Source organism: Euphorbia lathyris, chromosome 1 (genome assembly GCF_963576675.1).
Source record: "Euphorbia lathyris chromosome 1, ddEupLath1.1, whole genome shotgun sequence".
Lineage (NCBI taxonomy): Eukaryota > Viridiplantae > Streptophyta > Magnoliopsida > Malpighiales > Euphorbiaceae > Euphorbia > Euphorbia lathyris.
In genome coordinates, this window is record NC_088910.1 from 47,912,249 (window position 1) to 47,931,800 (window position 19,552).

The window sequence follows — 19,552 nt, forward strand, 5'->3', positions numbered from 1 at the left end:
TGTCTCCCTCCCGTCTGACTTCGCAGATTCGATCATATGTGAAGCCTGCGAAGCTAATGTTTGGTTTACTTGATGAATTTAATTATCATATGTGAAGCATGAATGTGTTTTGAAGCTAATTCGTGAAGTGGTATATAACAAAAAATGCCAAACAACAACGGATTCTAACATTAAAATCATAACATTATCAAAATTTACAACAAGATTGCCACAATAACAATATTAAAATCATAACATTATCAAAATTTACAACAAGATTGCCACAATAAACTCCTAACAAATCATTTCAAAGTCAACGTGACGAATCTGGACGAAAATTTCTCCCTTTACAAGAAGTCCAGACCTTTTGGGATGATAAGTGGAAGTTCACACCTTTTGGGATGGACGTGTCCCATGATGCACACTAAGATTGGCACAATCTCTCCTAACCAATCATTTCAAAGTGAATGTGCCAATCTTGAAGGAAATTTCTCCCTATACATGAAGGAAAGTCATCTCCCCTGCAGCCCAATACGCCGCCTTCTGAAAGGAATGTTATGTAATCAACCATATTCAGGAAAAATTAATCGTGTTAGGCAGGGAAAAAAATGATATTGGCTTCACGAAATGAGGATTAGCGAAACATGCGAATGTAAATGTGCAGGGAAAATGATGATTTTACTTCGCGAATCGATAGTTTTGCGAAGTCTGCAAGGTCTGAAACGTGACGATCTACGTTGCATATCGATACTTTCGCGAAGTCTGCGAGCTTAATCATGAACTTTTCTACTCGCAGACTTCGCGAACTAATCGATTTGCGAAGTAGATCGATACATTTTAGGCTCTTTCTCTTCGCAGATTTTCGCGAAATCATCGACTACGCAAAGTGATTTCATGGAAAAACGCAGAAGAAACAACAGATACTTACATTTTTCGCGCATTTCACCCATAAAAGCGACAATAACAATATGATAAACTGTGAAAAACGATGGAAATAACGTAGAAAAACCATTTCTTTGATGGTAACAAGACGAAAGAAACCAAGTAACGAGCAGGAACAGGAAGATGAAGAACCATGATTTCGTTTTCTAGGATTAGGAAGTTGCAGAATCAAGAGATGAAGAGAGGAAAAAGAGAAATACATTGTGATTTGGAGAAATGATGCAGATTTCGTGCAATTTAAAGGAAGATAGGAAGACCAAAAGTCTTGGAATCATTAATGGAGGAGCCAACAACCGTCTCGTGCATCCAAGGAGAAGAGGGTAGAGAACGTTCGCGTAAGGGGGAAGTGAGAAGGTTAGGGGTATTATAGGAAAGTCACACAAAATCAGTTTAGATACGTAGTAGGTTGAGTAAATGGGTTAAATATATAAGTGAGCCTCCATTTGATCCATTTTTGTAATTTACCCGCAATTTATATAGGTAAGTACTAAAAACTAAAATACGTTATTATCCTTGGCCTGCTTCATGGCGATGCGGAACTTTAGCTGGCTGACAGGATGGCTATGGGGGACTCTTTTAGCGCCCTTGGCCTTTTATGGTTTGGGAGGCCCATATCGCTCTAATAACCTATGGATCAGAACTTAATAAACAAACATCCCAAAAATAAGAGCCTCATGATGCTATTTTTCCTATTTACTTTTATTAATCATATAAATTATCAATTTATTACATATTCCTCATTGAATTAAACAACTGCAAGTGTTGAAAACTAGCAGCTAGATATACTTGTATACTAAACAAATGCTAAAGAGATCTGTTCAATACATAAAAAAAAAAAAAAAAACAACAAAAAAACAAAGAGTTATAAACAGAACAGACTCCAGACAACAGTTTACATCTGCTAGATAACACTCGTCAAAAACAACAACAAAGAAGACAATAAGATCAAAATACTGCAACATGGATTGTGAAACTGAGCTGCATGAGAGGAAGGAGGTGAAGAGGTAGGATTTGGAGTTGCAACAGCTGTTTCCGTTGAGCAACTGTAACTGCAACGGCTTGGCCGAACAACTCGGTAAACACCGCTGCTGGCTAGGATATAAATATCCTTCTGGTTGTCCTCCCCAAATGAGAAGATATAACCCAAAGATGGAAGACTACTTCCCGGTACAGATGTGCATTGGATCGGCGAGTCCTTTGCACAACTGAAGGGAATTCTGTTGCTTGTAAAGTTACCACTATTTTCTGGAGTTTCAGTTCCAGTCCACATCCCACCCGCATACAAATCTGCATACAAATACCTGAACATACAGCAGAAATGAGCTCGAGCCGAGGCACACATAGCATTGATGGTATTCATTTTGGCATACAATAATTTATTACTTTTATCTCTAAGACATCAGAGAAAAATGTATTACCTTCCATACATGCAAGGATCAGTCTGCGAGCGATAGAAGTAACCTCCGGTGATGGAAGCTGAGCCTTCATTCTTGTTTACTTCAGAGTGGTTGTATCCCATAACTGGGAAAATTGGGTTTATGGAGTTTGGTGGCGTATTTCCGCCAGGTGATGATTGAGGATTATAAACATAGGAGCCTTCATAAACCCGCCATCCATAGTTTCCTCCCTTCGTGATAATATCTACCTCTTCATGTAGATCCTGCATAACATCACAGATAAAAAGCAGGTTATATTGCATTTTTGAGTTACAAACTCTAGCATGAAATTGGAATCTCCAATGTGGTATTTGTATGTAATTTAGTAGATAATAGGAACGCAAAATAAAATAATCATCATACTAGAATGCACATGAGATCTTCATTGTCATTCAAAAAGGAGGCTCCTTCAAATACTTCCTTTCTGCTAAATATTTAGTGAACCACATTACTTCTCATGTGCCGATGATTATGAACTTTTTAGCATAAAAAACGGAAACTTATGAAAATAAGTTGGTTCCATTATGACTGCAATTGTATATAATCTCCTATCAACAGCAATGGCATATTTCTACAAATAGGCCTTGCGCAAGTTTTCCAACAAGGAAAGAGAAACTAACAGTTATCACGGAAAAAAAAAGTAACTTTTTTGTGCACTTACAGTTAGAGGCAGTACGTTGATTATTTTACATTAAGAGCGGCCTGGTCGCACTACACGTCCCCGCTGAGCGAGGGTCCGGGGAGGGGTCCCACCACAAGGGTGTATTATTTTACATTATTTCAGAAAAATATTCTGTAGAATTGTGTATCTCACATTCACTCAAGACTATCCAAGTTGCTTACTTCCCCCAAAATATGCAAATAAAAGTCACAAAATCCATTGTGGAAATGGAACCCATTCAACAATGCAAGTGGCGAAAGTTTAGCTAACTTTAATTGGATCTATCCATCATATGTCACAAAAGTTTTACAACCTCTCCAATTTACACCTAAACCTTCCAGACCTGCTGAAAGATACATGGGTTGAGAATTATAATCAGACAGGAAAAAATTGGTGACTGATTCAGATTGGTCAGAATAGTCAGGACATCCTAAAAGAGAGGTTCATTTATAGGCTTCTTTCCCCTAACCAGACACGACGGTATATTAAAATAGACCTAACGTGTCTCCAACCATGAATGCTAATATTATCTTTTGCTAAACTAGCTCACAACCTAGTCCAACTTCCGTATCTTTACCATTAAGTCAAGAACCATGATATATAAGTTTAGTGTCCATGTGTGATGTATTCAAGAAAATTAATTACAACATTTACATGAACTGCCTGTTGAATGTTGTGAGAAAGAGAGAAACATCACAAACCTGCCCAACATCTGCACACATGAAGTAGGAAGGTCTCTCCGAATCAAAGCTGCATTTCCAAGGGTTTCTTAAGCCTAAAGCCCATATTTCAGGCAGCAAACTAGGATCCTCGCTAGATGGATTGTCTCGAGGGATAGAGTAGTTTCCCCATAGACCAAGCTTATTAATTTCTTCAGCACCTGCAAAAGAGGTAATTACAAGGTGTGAAACCAGGCTTTCCAATTTAAACAGAAGCATCAATGTACCACATTCTTGACTCAGAATCAACACAAATATATGCCAACACTCACTTGGTATATTATCAACATCTAGTCGCATGATCTTTCCAAGCAATGATTTCTTGTTTTGAGAAAAATTATAAGGATCTCCTGAATTATTTGGTGCACCACCATCTCCCATCATGAAGTATAAGTACCCATCTGAAGGCCCAAACAGAATTTGTCCTCCATGATGCGATGTAAACGGAAGACCCATCGTAAGTATCCTCCTAACTTCCAATGGTTTAGCTACTGTTGCCTGGAAAATATTGATAGTCGGTTTAGATTCAAGAATTAAATCAACACCATAATTATATAAGTACAAAACATTAGTACCTTGGAAGCCTCAGCTCCTGTAGCATTTGCAGTATACTCTGCAATAACACTGTGATATTGGCATGGCTGTGCACCGTTATCAGGAGGCAGCTTTGAAGGATCACAATCCACATCTGAATTACAAGCACATCTTCCAACACACCCTGGCCACCTAGACTTGTCACAATTAAATGATGCAAAAAACCGGCCATTTTGCGCAAAGTTTGGATGAAACGCAATACCCATCATCCCAAATGCACTACTAAAATAAACTTCATCTGTTAGATCAATAAAAGGGCTAGACTCATCCATTTGCATTGTTCCGCCTGATCCCTCTTCAGGAATAGTTGCCAACCAAATCTTACCCGGTTGGCTAGAGAAGAAAGCACGGTTAGACCCATCAGGATGTGCAGCCATGTTAAGATAAGATCCATTTCCAATTTTCTCGATGCACAATCCATGTGGTGGACTAAGTGATTCAGTGTTATTTAATTTAACAGGTTCACCATCAAAACATACTGAGTCATCAGCAGATGCCCCACCAAATGCTTTGCAGAAATCAGTTTTCGATTGCCAGAGATCAGTCAATTTTGTGGTGCTGGAATTGGTAGGTAATCCAGCTTGGCCTTCAAGTGAAGGAGCAAAAGGTGAATTGAACATAGATACATTTTCACATGTGTCCCATACTTTTGAGCAAAAGTCATTCACTGCTGCACCAGACTGGGATGAATTTCCTACAACAGTGGAATTACAGAGAAGAGGAACTGTCCGGGGGGCAGGTTTGATTGTAAATAACTCTGCTGAAAATGGATCACATCTCTATAATAAAAACAAAGAACAAGAGAACGTCAAAATTTTACATGTATTAGGAGAGAACTTGATACATGGCCAGATCAATGAAAAGACTTCAAACAAAACTAAAAGCATATAATAGTCTCTTGAATTTGGAAATTGTTACATAGCATGCCATATAACTCGTACCAAGATGAAAAGTTACGGATATATTCTGAACAATGTCTAAATTGGCCACAAAGTTGGAAGAAAAAAGGCCTAGAGCAATTGAGGAGCACATAAGATATGGAAGCCTATGCATTATTAATCTGGAGGAAATATTATAGTATAATCAATCGAAGTCATTTAATTTGTTTCTTTGGAAACCAATTGTACTGACAAATCGAAAAGTCAAATGCAGAACACAGATCTAGCAAAATGTCTAGATGTCATATATGAATTAATTTAGTTTCTTCTATTTTATTGGTATAAGCTCAAAATAATTGAACTTTTTTTTTAGTTTAGAGAGAATAACCCTTCATCTTATCAGCAACCAAACTGAGTAAAACTGCTATACATTCACTAATAACACATTAGATATCAATTTAATAATTTAAATTTTTTTAACAGTCCAGCAATCCAGGATACAGGTACGGCACACTAAGTTTTAACAGCATCTATTCTTCACAAACAAGGCCAGAAAGCACAGAATGAATTATTTTTTAACCTTCCGCTTGAAGCGAAAAGAATCAACCAGTAATAAAGAGAAGACTAAGAATCCATAGTTCAAATATGTTAGACATCTATAGTCAGAGTATCAACATCAAAAAAATTCTCTGAATAAACTTTTTTTTTTTTTATCTTTAAGATTTATAGTTGTGAAACCAAAACTTGTTTTAAATAGTTTCCTGGAAATTGTGGTTGTTGGCACGAGTAACCAATAAACATGTCTAGTCAAGCAGGAGTAGCAGATAAATCCCCATTATACAGGAGGGATTTGGAGTAACTTCCTAGATTATATTTATGACAAATTAGTTTTGAACTAATTAGTGCATTAACTTCTAAATATTTGAAGAAGAATAGCATGTTTGTTTTTAACATGACCGAAAACATTGGAGGTTCAAACTGCCATGATCAAATAATTTTACAGAAGCAACCTGAGTTTGTGTACAGCAATAAGCATGTGGATTAGTCTTTTGATTCAAGCAAGGTCCAGCAACAGATGCCAGCAAGAATCCAGTTGAAAATAAAATATACAAGATAAATCATGGTGGACCTATATTGACCTTTCTATCAACAAATAAAACAATATGGCTATGTCATTATCTGCTTGAAATGGTTCAAATCAAATTCAAACAATCAATATGAAGAGATATGGTTGTTACATGCAATGAGGAGAAGAAGGTCATAAAAGGCTTACAGAACAAAGAACAGATTTCAAGAGAGAAGCACAGCCAGGATCAGAGATGTTCATCCCTTGCAATTGCTTCTGCAATTGTGAGTCTTCTGCGGAATTGCAGCAAGTGCTTCCATCGTAGGCACAAAAACTCCGTGTTGTGTTTGAGGTGAAAGGCGCCCCTTTGAAAATTTCAATCAGAGAAGAAAGTCAGTTTTCAAATACACAGACACAAAATCCACTCCAAGACAATCTGAAAGAATTGAAAGAAAACAGTAGACGTCCTACAGGTTTAAAACCTACTTGAATTAATGCATAACGGGTGAGAAAGTGAAGGATCAGGAAGCAAAAATAAGTTCAATAACACGAAGACAACAGCAACAACTGTTTCCATCACACCAGACACAGATTGACCCAAAAGTACAGATGCTCCACCAGAAGAGAAGAGCTCTTTCTTTTCTATGTCAGCATCATCTAAAGCTATAAAATTCTTGACTTAGACAGGATCAGATAACAGTTACTACAATTTAGAGGAGAAAAGCCTTCTGGATTTGAACATTCAGACAACTACCAACTGCTCCATATTTTAGTACAGTCAACCTGTCGCTGGAAGTGGCCCATCAATAATCTCTATCTATGTTTCAAACTCTTAAAGTCAGCTTCCAGAAGGGAAATCCTTTCTGAATTCTTAAAACAATTATTTTCAATTCTTGACTTGACCTACCACAATGGTTTTCAATTCTTTTTTTGTTCTCTCTACAAAATTCTCCCCCTCTAAGACAAAAAGAAAGTTTGATCTTAATTTGAGATTTTGGGGTAGAAAGGCCAATAACTTCCAATCAAGGGGCACAGCTCCCCCTAGTAGACTATATAACATTTAAACTAAACTAAATTCTAGGTAGTTGAGAAAAAGAGCAACTTGCTTTTGCCCACAAGTCCAAATCTGGATAGATAGATAGATAGATGATGGTTGGTTCAATGGTGTCTTGTGCACAAATTGATTACTTTAAGCCCTTTTTGAATCGTGCTATTACAAATAACCCCCACCAAAAAAGGGAAACAAAACTAGGTCATATTCACATTGAAACACTGAAAAGCACCATTTGACTTTACCATATTAGGATCATTCAACAATCACTGTTAAGCAGACAAAGATATCGAAGATTAAAATGAAAAGTTGCGAATTTAATTTATCGAAAGCTTCAAGATAAACAAATAGGGGAAGCATCAGCATCACATGGTTGCTAGAGGTGTTAGACGACAGCATCTGGTGTTAAATAATGAAATAAATAAATGGGTCAAAGACTGCTCACATTAATTTAATTGGAAAAAGGTAGCTGTAACTGTCTATCAATAGAGACAAGAAGGAGCTTCCCGGCCTGAAATGGCTACTTGACATTAATTGCGTCTCTTGAAAAGCTAGAAAACAATTACCATGTGAAGATATCTGAGTGAGGTACAGTACAAGTAAAACAACGGAAAGGGAAAAGGAAAGATTACCCGTTGCGTTGAAAATGGCAGAGCAATGGGTCCTTTGTTTCCATCCTTCGGGTGAGCGGAAAAGCCATTTCTAAGTTGACCATCTTTGCTTCGGCTTGTTGTAAACTGCCGCTACAAATTCAGTAAATTTCAATTTCCATTTCTTTTGTTTCTTTTCCAAATTCAGTGCATTTTCAGTTAAAACCGTTAAAATTTTCTTTAACTCTTATTTTGGAGAAAAGCACAATTTTTTTTATTGTTTTTGTTAAGATGATTAGTTGTAACCCACAATTTATGAGGTTGAAACTCCCACATCTAATTTCAAAGGTGTAAGCTTTGTTTGATGTTGTGGTTAGATATTGGTTATAAGAGGATGTGTTGAATTGTGAGAGTCTATATGTCAATTTAAAATTGTACGTAACCAATGCCAACTAGGGCCGTTGTACGGCGAACCTGTTGCAATACCTAAATCAGTTTATAAAAGGATCGGACAATCCGTTTAATATAATCAATGAACTTGTTTAACTTGAGTTGAGTTTACTTCTGGTGTTAAGATATAGAAGGTGATTATGGATTTTGGAGCGGGATAAGCCACGTATCTCATGTTGATAGGAAGAAGTATGTCCAAATATCGATGTTTGATATACCTCAAGCCTACTAAGCTCGTGATTCTCAGAATCGTGCATGATTATGACAACGATTGGATCCTTGACCCAGTTTAGTGAGACTTCCCAAATCAAGCTTCCTAATTTTGCTGAGGGTGTCACACATTTTCTATCCTTGAGAGTTAGTTTGGACATCTGTAACGCCACGCGATAAAGTTATTATTAGTGTTGACAAAATTACGATGAAGTATTGTTGTTAATATATAAAATGTCTAATCTTAACATGTTTTAAAATAATCAATAAATAAATTACAAAAATAAAAATGGTATTAAACAAATTAAGAAAAATAATTTAAATAATTAAATAATAATTAAAAATAACAATTTTTTGAATGGAACCTTACTCCGTCGATAATAATATGATATTGAGTAGAATAGTATTAACAATGAAACGTGTTTTATGGAGATAAAATGATAATTTTGTCAAAATTAAATAACTACGAACAATTTTGCATGAAAAGCTCCAAAAATAGATTTTCGTAAAAAACTTTAAAACACTGTTGTTTCCATAAAAAAACGTTAAAAACTGCTCTTGTATAATCTAATCAAATAATATATTTTATACGGTTTAGAGTTAAACGTTAAAAACTGGTTCGAAAAGCTGAAACAAATACCCGCGCATCTCCTTTAACTCAAACCTAAATATTCTCTAAGTAAATAATTTAAAAAAATAACCAAATTTTATATAAAAAAACCCACATTTCGTATTAGATAGAAAAAACTTTGCTCTCCAAATAAAAGTACATTTTAAATTAATTAGGAATGGTCTGAAATAGAATGATAGAATTTTTATAAAACACTTTCTAAAAAGTCTGTTAAATTGCTTAAAGCAATATATATTTCAATTTGTCTAAATTTAATTTTGTTTTGTCATGTGGACTTCGAAAGTTAATAATGTCATTTTAAGCAAGTTCAAGGGGTTAACAAAGAGTTATTATATCAGGGTCTAAGTTTTTCATGTCAGATGGAGGATCCGTGCACACTTTGAAATGTCTATTGTGAACTGCCTAGGAAAACACAATGATGGGACTTGTTATAACATGTGTGGGTCCATACTACACATGTCAAAATGTATAAGGGATCCTTCATTTAGCATGAAAGTCCAAAACCTCTTAATAATTTTCGGCTAACAAGACACTTTGTAAGTTTAGAAAACCGGCTAGCTTTTTGGGCTAAGTTCAAGGGATTTCTAATGTAACGAGCCTTTGTAAAATTTAAATTGCACGATTTGTGATATAATGTATGGTTAGATTAGAGCGGTTAAAATGGATCATAACACTACCTTTGTGACCCACAAATTAAATGAATTAGAATTAAGACTTAATGAATTCGAGTGATAAACATGTTAACAAGATCTACTAACCTGAAAAATAATAGATTCGATCGTGGGTTGACTTGTTAATCCGTTAATAAGCTGTTTAACTTTTAAAACATTTTATAAATAATATATTTATTGAAGTCTATAGTGTATGTTTGAATTTTATATTTTATTAAAATATTATATGTGTTTAAAAATATTTTTTTATGTTAAATTGGATTTAGAAATTTTAATTTATTAATAAATGTTAGAAAATGTTAATGAGTTGTCACATTATATAACTTTTTTTAGTTGATTTTGTTTTATAATCGGGTATTTCCCATACAATTGGCTCTTTTTCCCGAATTTTACTCTTAGCAACTTCTATATTCGAAGCAAGATGCTGTCTAATTAGACCACGAATTACAAATATCTGAAAAAACTCTATTGCTATCTCGCGAGGCAATCCACATCGATGTAATGAAAGTGAGGGACCTACGACAATGACAGAACGACCCGAAATCAAGAAATTTCTACAGGAGTTGGTGCTATCCGAGACCAATTAGCTGATCTGGATTTGCGTAACTCCGATCCAGCATTACCGGATTGCCTTTCACAGTAAAACTCCCCTTCTTGGTTAAATGAGTTTTGAACTCTTTAACTTTTTAAAACTAATTTGATTTCACATGTTAAATGAGCTAAACGGAACAACTCGTGCCAATCCATTCGTTAAATGAGTCATACCATATCAATTCGTCTATTAAATGACATGAATCATGTCAGAATCAATTCATGCCGTAAATCGACACGATTCATTTATAACACAAACACGATTCATTTATAACACAAAAATCCATTTTGACACCATAGTTATAGTCCTAGCTGCAACATCTTCCAACGGGTTAAAGTTGTTTCTTTGATAAATTGGAATTTGTGGGTGTCTTCTATGCTTATTTTGTTTTTGACAAAGTAAACTTTACTTTGTTTTTTCTATGATAGAATGAGCTTACTTTGTCAACATTCATCACCATACAATGATGGAAAAAACAAAATAAGACTTACTTTGTAAAAAATAAAATAAGCATAGCCTAACCCGAATTTTTGTGAGGTGTATAAGAATTAATTTGATGGAAGTTTTCGGTCATAGTATATTATTTATGTTGTGATTAATTAATCATCTCAAGTAATTCCCTTCCTTGTAATAAAAACTTAAAAAAAAAAAAAAATCATCTCAAGTAGAAGTGTGACCCATTCTCATATGCAATAACGTGCTTTCATATACTTACAATCATATTCATATAATAAAGGATTTTTTTTTTTGAAAGAATAAAAGAAATTGTTAGTAATATAAAATACATGAACAGATTTTTTTATATATACAATCATGATCCAATGTTGATTTTATTTAATGGTTTATATGAAACTTTCCGTCATGGTATACATCACAGGCATAACTACCAAGAATCTTTAACAAATTCCATATTTCATACATCCATCTACTTTCCAATATCAAAGAATTAAAATATCCAAAAATAAATTAAAATCTTTAGCAGAATTTAGTGGTTGATAAACCAATATCCTCTATTTCTTTAATTTCATTCGTCTAAACCGGGTTTAAACAGTTTAGGTGACACTGCATATTGCTCTATCCATATAGACTCCAACAATGACAGCAGAAATCGAACTTAGATGGAGGTGCCATAAAAGTCACTTCTTTATTCTTTATGCTGAGCCTACCATCATAGACAACCTTAATATCAATTTGAGAGGATGCGTCGCGGGTTGACTTAAATTATTCTACTAATGCCAACTATGGGACTAAATTAACCATATGTACCATTATGCAAAAATGTCAAATTGCTAAGGGTTTTTTTTCCTTACAATTGGGACAAATTATTAGTTGCTGCACTCAACCAATATAAAAGTATAGCAAGTTGAAATGAATGTTAGTCCTTTATTAGTTCATTACCACATTTTAGCAGAAGATGCAAACTTTTCCTAAACATTCAAGACACAGACAAGTATTATACAAGACACAGATTTCCCAACAACATTACATAAAGCTAACAAACAACAACAGAAGCAAACTGATCACATTTGTACATCTACTTGACAATATCCCCGAGATGGGGGAAGAAAAATCCGGTTCCGGGGTCATGGAAGCTTCTCTAGTTTCCTTGGAGCATTTATAACTGCATCTGCTTGGTCTCACAACTCTATACAGGCCAGTGCTTGTTAGAACATAAACATCCTTCTCATTATCTTCACCAAATGACAACACATATCCTATGGCAGGCACTGAATTTCCTTCTACATAGCTACATTCAATAGGAGACTCATCTGCACATTTGTAGGAAATTTTCCTGCTACTGAAGTTCCCACTATTTTCAGGGTTCTCAGTTCCTACCCAAGCTGCTCCATACAAGTCCATGTACATGTACCTGGAATGTCAGGATTATAATCGTGTTACGCGTGTCGTATCAGTTGTTACCTGGAATTGCATAATCAAATTTGACATGAAAAAAGTTAGCAAAATGTCATATATCAGTTTGGTTATGCATACTAGCCTGCCATACAGGCATGGATCAGTGACGGACCGGTAGAAATAACAGCCTATTATTGAAGCAGAACCGATGTTTTTGTCTATCTCGGAATGGTTGTCCCATTACAGGAAATATGGTACTTATGGAACTTGTAGAAGTATTTTCTTCGCGGGGATGTGAAAGATAAGGACCTTCGTACATGCGCCAACCATAGTTACCGCCTTTTATGACTCGATCAACCTCTTCATACTCATCCTGTTAAGATGAAGCCGGTCTATTAGTATGCGAAAAGTAAGGAACTTCATAACAGATGTAATGCTCAAGTGAACTTGAAACCTGTCCACAATCTCCACACAGAAAGTATGATGGCCTTTCTGAATCAAAGCTACAACGCCACGGATTCCTGAAACCCATTGCCCATATCTCAGGAGCTAACTCGGTGTCATTCGCGTATGGATTATCTCTTGGAATGGAATAATTTCCCCACAGACCCTGGTTATATATATCTTCAGCACCTAGAATTGTGTCATGGATAAGGTAAGTGCAGAATGGATTGTTTCATAGAGTTGTAGTTGCAGAACATACTTGGTATATGATTTATGTCAAGCCTCATGATCTTTCCAATCAAGGATTTCTTGTTTTGAGCAAAATTGTACAGAACATCGCCGCGGGATGAATCTCCCATCATAAAGTAGAGATATCCATCAGGTCCAAAGAGAATCTGCCCACCATGATCACCCTTAGATGGAAGGCCCATAGTAAGAATCCTTCTTACTTCCTGGAGAAAAATAGATAGAATTGATGCAACTATGTCAGCTTAATTCGGTACCAAATCGATGAATCAACTAAAACTTATTGAGAAAAAGTTATGGATGTAATACATAGGAAGATTGTGATCCAGTGTGGTTCCCTGTAAACTCTGCAATAACACTTTGATACTGGCACGGAAGGACTCCGCCGTCTGTGTTCAGCTTTGAAGGATCACAATTCACATCTGTGTTACACAAACATCTCCCAGAACATCCAAGTTGCTTTGTCTTGTCACAAATATATGAGAGAAAGAAACGGCCATTGTGCTCGAAATTCGGATGAAAAGCCATTCCCATCAAACCAGATTCGGAATCTTGGACTACGCGACTCGTTATGTCTAGGAAGGGATTGGATTCAACAATCTCCAAAATCTTGTTTGAACCTTGATCAGGAACTTTTGCTAACCATACTAAACCTTGTTGGTTAGACAAGAAGACTTGATTGGAGCCATCTGGGTGTGGAACCATGTTAATGTAAGCACCATTGTCTAGTTTCTCAAGGCATAGACCATCTGGAGATTCACCAATAAAACACTCTGCTCCGTTGGAAGATCCGGCAAGTGCTTTGCAGAATCTTCTGCCCGACTTCCGTTGATCACTCAACGGATCAGAAGGTGGATTCGAAACTGATAATCCGCAAAACAGGAAGATAATGGTAAGGGCAAGAGCCATTTAACTTGAGATGATCAAACACCAGGCTCTCTCTCCTCATCATTGAAGTTCACTTAAATCTCCTTGGGCCTTTCTCTATTTATTTGCATGTGAATCAGTCATGAATCTCTCAAAATATAGCAATATATTTCCTGGGTATTTTCAAAGCAACATACTCGAGAAAATATGTAATATAGAAATAACTAAGTACGTAATTTGTATGCAACCAAATTAATTACATACCAAAGTAAAATTCAATTTGATTTAGTTCATTTAGAATAGATTGCTGATCTGTCTTGAAGATTTTAATAATGTAATATAACAGTTAAATATTAGAAATAAGTTTAACAGAACTCCGAGGCCTTCACAATATATCAGTTGCATATTTGTCGCTAAACAGTAGAATGAAAGTTTATCTGTATCATATTATGAATCTGAATTGTACATAAAATCAAGTCCCCAGTGTTCCAAGGAGGATTAAAGTGATGAGACAAAAAAACAAATTCTCAAGTACAGTTTGTGCCTTTGCTTCATATATCTAGTCCACCGGGAAAAAATGCATCCAAGTACACCCATCTCACGTATTGAGATGTTTCAGAACCATAAAAATGAAGCTCCTTGATGAACTATCCATGAAGATGGAAACAAGGCCATTGCAACAACTAATATTTCCACCCAGATCCCATGTTTAGCACATTAAACTGTACACTTTGCTTCTTTTTTCCATGCTCCTCGTAACTGCACTCATATCTCAAGAGTCGAGCGCACCAAGTGCTTTCATGTCCTCTAAAAAGGCCATATACGAGTCATCGATGCTCTTACCCTTTGACCCTGATGTCAAGTTAGCAGACTCTGGCTTAACAAGGGGAGGAACTACTGGAACGATGGTCGCTGCTGGTGCTGCTGCTGAATTTGTTTGCTTTGGTTTTGGTTTTGAGACAGCAGTTTCTCTCCGTACACGAACTGAGGCAGGTACCTGAACAAGAACAAATTTTAGGCTTGAGTTTAAGAAAAATATGCAATACATATGTTCAGATCTAACTGCATTTTTCCATAATAGACCCTCAAGCAAATCCAGAGACAAACATCAGCAAATCATCAGTATATCCCGAATGCCTAGCAAGTTTCACGAGTCTCGAAAGCATGCAAACTGGCTAACACTCAATTAGTACATGTACATCTAATAAGAACCCATATATATAATAGAACAGCAGGATAAGAAGTGATGTTGATCAGGCCTACGGGAAGTGCCCCCTTCCTAACAATCTACATGATCTTGATTCAGGAATCAATATATCTATCAAAAAAAGAATGCACCCAACTTCATAATCCAGACAATAATGGAATGGAACCCCAGTCATCCTTGTCCGTTATGTAAACTGATCTTCAGATCATTTAAAAAATGAGAGAAGAGAAGAATAAAAAGGATGAAATAGAAAACCATAACGAGATTTGAACTTACCATGGATGTAAGTTCCGGAGTGTGCTGTGCTAGTGGCCTCTTAACTACAGTAGATGCAGCAGATTTCACATAAGATGGCTTCTGAGGTACAAATGGCCTAGCATCTTCTTGAAAGGTGGGTGGGGGGCCGGGTGGAAGTGGTGGCCTCATCATTGGGGGCAGTCCGGGAGGAGGACCAAAAGGAGGTCTTGGCATTAATGGAACCATCATTCCTGGAGGGGCCACTTGGCCAGGAAGTCCAGGAGCAACGACCGGTGTCCGCATACTTGGAGGGGGTGGTGGAGGCAAACGTGCTACTCCTGGTGGTAATACATCAGTGTGCAATGTAGGGATCAAATTTACTGTTGGCACTGGAGGTTGTTGTCTCGGAGGAGGAGGAGGTGGAGGAACCATTTTAGCATTGTCGTTGCTTGCTGTTGGATTATTTGCACCAGTTTCAGATGAGTCGCTTTCAGACTGATTACCAGCTGACCTCAGGGCCATTCCAGGTGGAGGAGGAGGTGGTGGAGGGAGCACAACAGGCACCTGAATCAAGACTTGAACATATTACCATTTTCTCTTATAAATTTCATCTTTTTTTTTAAATACTGAAAAAAAATTTAACCTAAACACTACACCAGTTTAATTTGACAAGCTTCGTTTTGGTCAACCTCCAGTAACAAACCCGCTCAAGTGAAATGCTTTTATTAAATATACATCAATTTAAGTTCAGCAATACCATAAGAAAAGATGAAAGATAATTTTACCTGCGTCATCTCTTTGGAGGCTGGTTCATCTGACATAACAGATGAATTTCTCTCCCTTTCAATTTCATCGGTGCCTGGTGGCGGTGGCTGTGCAGACTGCTGAAGCGGCGGAGGTGGTGGAAGTAAAGTGCGACTTGCAACTTGATCTTTGGGTGGTGGGCCTGGAGGAGGCGGAGGCAGAGGCGGAAGAGGCAGCGAGACACCCGAGGCTGGTGCAGGAGGAGTTGGTGGCATTGGAGGGGGAGGAGGTAGAGGCAAAGAAGCAGGTACAGCAGAGTTCTCTCCAGAGTCCAAATTGCTACCTTCTGGCAAAGGAGGGGGCGGAGGAGGTGGAGGTACTGCTAATGCACCATCTTCTGATTCTGTCATTGAGGATGCAGCAGCGGATAATGGAATCCTAGGCCCTGAATTTCAAAGATAAAAGCTAACTACACTTTGAGATAGTGAGAGAAAACACAAATCAACATCTTAGAGACAAAGAAGTGAAAGGGAAAAAGGAGACCTATCGATGACTTATACATAGGAGGCTTTCCTGGAGGTGGAGCTCCAGTAGGATTCAGTGTAGGGTGAAAGTAGACAGAGTCCTGTAGCCAAAACAAAGGTAAATCTAAGTTCATAAGATGTGAAAACTCGACAATATAATATTTAAGTTAGTTGGACGTACTTCAGGTTTAGGATGTTTAACTCTCTCTTCTTCTTCAGCAGATGTTCTTCTCCGAGGTGGTCCTAAATGACTGCATCAGAAGATAAAATAACTTTTACTAATAAGGTAAAAGAGTCCAGATAATTGGCTTACCATCACGCATAGAAAGGGTAATCTACCTGAACATGACTGGAGTTTCACCCTTCTCCTTCATTTTATCTTCATATTCCTAATAAATGCATAGAAAAAACTGGTTACTGGGCCTGTATAACTTTTTATTCTTCACGATAAATCTTTAATAAATGAATTGTTTGAATAAATGTAGGTCTGGTAGTTCTGGAACCATCAATTATTTACAAAATCGTTGATCATTGCAATGTATCCAGAATGCATTATCTGAATATTATTCCCTCCAAATTCAAGTATGCAGACAGAACAGATTAAGTTATTTAGTGAGCTATTTTGTACCTATCTTCTGAAGAAGGTAATCAATCTGTAGTTAGCAAACATTTCTACCTCAAAGCAAATATCTAACCAGTCTTGTAGGTTTTTTTTTTAATTGCTGAAAATGAAACGAGAAGCAGAAAATACACCACTGTCCACTGTAACAATTACCTTTCTCTTTTTCATGACAAGATTAAGTGTATCCTCAAGTTGCCTCTTCTTGTGTTTTCTTGCTTTGTCCAAAGCACCATCAGCCTCTGTTGCATCAAACAATATGCAAAGATAAATTTGAGTTGGAAAAACATAGAATAACAAGTTTCATTTCCAAATCAAAAGCAGCATGACTAAGCAATAAGAGTTACAATTTTTTCAAGAAAGAGAAGTTCATAATGATTAACACACATTCTGAACTTCATATACTAGCCCCTAAAAGATAATCTCTCTGTTCCCTTAGACTTTCTGAGAGCAGACACAAGACTTCTTATTCAGAACATTTAACAAAAATTCTGAGAAATATTAAAGTAGATTATTACTTACTCATCATTTCCAACTTATCTATCTGCTCCTTTAGCACATCCGGATCCTTTTTCAAAATGCCCACCTCCCTTACTTTCTTTCTTTCTTTTTTGTTCTGTTAAATGGCAATAAGCAACCTCAGGATAGTGCACATTCCCAGAACAGGATCAGATTTTAATTCATCATACATAAAAGAGCCAAACAAATAAACAGAAAACCAAAGCATTTGAATTATGAACAAAATAAAAGACATTTTTACTAGATACAAGTAGAAAAACGATACTACCCCATCCATTCTAAAGGAATCATCAAAATTACTTGGATTTTCCTAGTTTGTCATACTGGAAGATTAAAATTAATTTCCTAATTCCAAATTCATCTAAAGGCAACTGAAGTGAAATTTCGGAAATAATTGCAAATGAAATAAACAAAATACGAATTCCAACTGTACTTTTCATTCTCCTCTTCCTTGGCACCTAAACTTGCTGGACCGAACTAAGAGAAAAAATATACAAGAAATAAAAAGCATACCCGTTTCAATTCCTTCTTGCGGAGCTCCTTCCGGTAAGCATCAGTAGGGTTCATAACTTTGCCTCCTTTAGTTGTCTTCATCTCGTAAATAAAATGCGCAACACAATCTACCTCTGTTCCTCAAAACTTCTTCCGATTAATTAAATTGACAATAACTATAATTCCTCCTGTGAATATCAGTGTGGAATTTCCGAAATCAAACAATTGCAGAAACCCTTCCCGGCTTCCTTCTCTGTGTCGTTAAAAAATACTTTCACAGCAGGTTGTTCTTGAGATCGAGGGGTCTAATGAGATCGGGCCAATATGGGCTCATACCCCCACGACTCATATTTTCACAAGTTTAGTGCTGGAATAGTTGAGCCCGTATTATTTTGTCTTATTCATGTATCCAAGCTGCTTCTATTCGAAAATTTTAAAAATAATTCTAATTATATTAATTTTTTTAAAAATAAATTAATTTCTTCTACCAAAACAACACCAAAAATAAAAAAATTCCTATAATTAGCCCTTGTTTGGAAGGGAGTAAATGGGAATAATGAAGGTTTTAACCTTGTTTGGAAGTTGTTTTTTTAAAATAAATAAAGGTTAATGGAAGTTAATTGTTTACTTCCTTTAACTTCCAAACTCTAACCTTCAAATCAGGGGTTAATTATAGTAACGTAAATTTTTTAATTTTTTTTTGTCTCTCACAGTAAATTTAACTTTCATTTCCCTTCATATTTAAACTCCAAAACGAAGTTAAACATTTAACCTCATTTATATTCTATAAACTTCCAAAGAAGGTTAATTTTTAACTTCCCTTCCATTTCCATTACCTCCTTTAACTCTTACATTCGTTAACCTCCAAACTCCCAAACAAAGGCTTAAGGACTATATGTATTGATGGGACGTCTGTAAAGAAGAAACCCTATCTATATCGATTGGCTAGTCGAAAGCTTGGAAAGTCTTAGTGCCACACGGGCATTTGACGTAGTCCAAAACTATTCTCGTGAAAAAAATATTAAACGGATTGGTTTGACTGTTATTTGACTTCCACATCGGACCTTTCAAATAAATTTATCGATGAGCTGAAGAGTGTTATACATTTTTAAGTTTCTCGATGTGTTAATAGCATAATAAATATTATAAACAGATCAGTAAATATTTTAAACATAATTGATATTTGAAAGATTTGATGTGACAGTTAAATAACGGTAAATCAGTATGTTCAAATTTTGGGTAAATTACACCCATGGCCATTGAACTTTATCCATTTTCACATTATGGCCACTGAACTTCATTTCTTTCCAGTATGGCCACTGAACTTTA

General features: G+C 36.2%; 2 protein-coding genes and 1 pseudogene across 5 annotated transcripts; all 3 read right to left on the bottom strand.

The window, feature by feature from the left end:
- Positions 1-1,619: 1,619 nt before the first annotated feature.
- LOC136231460 (HIPL1 protein-like) lies at positions 1,620-8,042 on the bottom strand. Of its 4 annotated transcripts, XM_066020756.1 has the most exons (8): positions 7,959-8,042; positions 7,772-7,877; positions 6,483-6,640; positions 4,313-5,110; positions 4,010-4,235; positions 3,720-3,898; positions 2,340-2,581; positions 1,620-2,222 (listed from the first exon to the last, which is right to left on the bottom strand). In XM_066020756.1, the coding sequence occupies exons 3-8, from the start codon at positions 6,534-6,536 to the stop codon at positions 1,823-1,825; spliced, it is 1,899 nt and encodes a 632-aa protein (XP_065876828.1). In that variant the 5' UTR covers positions 6,537-6,640; positions 7,772-7,877; positions 7,959-8,042; the 3' UTR covers positions 1,620-1,822. The 4 variants fall into 4 exon arrangements, with proteins under 4 accessions (XP_065876828.1, XP_065876827.1, XP_065876830.1 ...); XM_066020755.1 differs by having other exon boundaries at positions 7,772-8,029; XM_066020758.1 differs by lacking the exons at positions 7,772-7,877; positions 7,959-8,042 and adding an exon at positions 7,572-7,709.
- Positions 8,043-11,864: 3,822 nt separating this feature from the next.
- Positions 11,865-14,185, bottom strand: LOC136218041 (HIPL1 protein-like; annotated as a pseudogene).
- A 76-nt stretch (positions 14,186-14,261) lies between these two features.
- On the bottom strand, positions 14,262-18,540 carry LOC136231506 (protein EARLY FLOWERING 5). The gene is made up of 9 exons (XM_066020759.1): positions 18,245-18,540; positions 17,735-17,828; positions 17,369-17,454; positions 16,933-16,982; positions 16,775-16,844; positions 16,613-16,694; positions 16,111-16,514; positions 15,365-15,889; positions 14,262-14,878 (listed from the first exon to the last, which is right to left on the bottom strand). Exons 1-9 carry the CDS (start codon positions 18,323-18,325, stop codon positions 14,654-14,656), a joined length of 1,617 nt encoding a protein of 538 aa, XP_065876831.1. The 5' UTR covers positions 18,326-18,540; the 3' UTR covers positions 14,262-14,653.
- Between the last annotated feature and the right edge of the window lie 1,012 nt (positions 18,541-19,552).

Excerpts from the sequence above, each read along its gene's own strand:
- LOC136231460 (XM_066020754.1), bottom strand. The coding sequence starts at position 6,852 with ATGGAAACAGTTGTTGCTGTTGTCTTCGTGTTATTGAACTTATTTTTG. Across the intron at positions 5,111-6,482 it reads TGAAATCTGTTCTTTGTTCT|AGATGTGATCCATTTTCAGC; the intron begins GTAAGCCTTTTA and ends TTTTTATTATAG. Across the intron at positions 4,236-4,312 it reads CAGGAGCTGAGGCTTCCAAG|GCAACAGTAGCTAAACCATT; the intron begins GTACTAATGTTT and ends AATATTTTCCAG.
- LOC136231506 (XM_066020759.1), bottom strand. The coding sequence starts at position 18,325 with ATGAAGACAACTAAAGGAGGCAAAGTTATGAACCCTACTGATGCTTAC. Across the intron at positions 17,829-18,244 it reads GCAAGAAGGAATTGAAACGG|AACAAAAAAGAAAGAAAGAA; the intron begins GTATGCTTTTTA and ends GCCATTTAACAG. Across the intron at positions 16,845-16,932 it reads GAAACTCCAGTCATGTTCAG|TCATTTAGGACCACCTCGGA; the intron begins GTAGATTACCCT and ends CTTCTGATGCAG.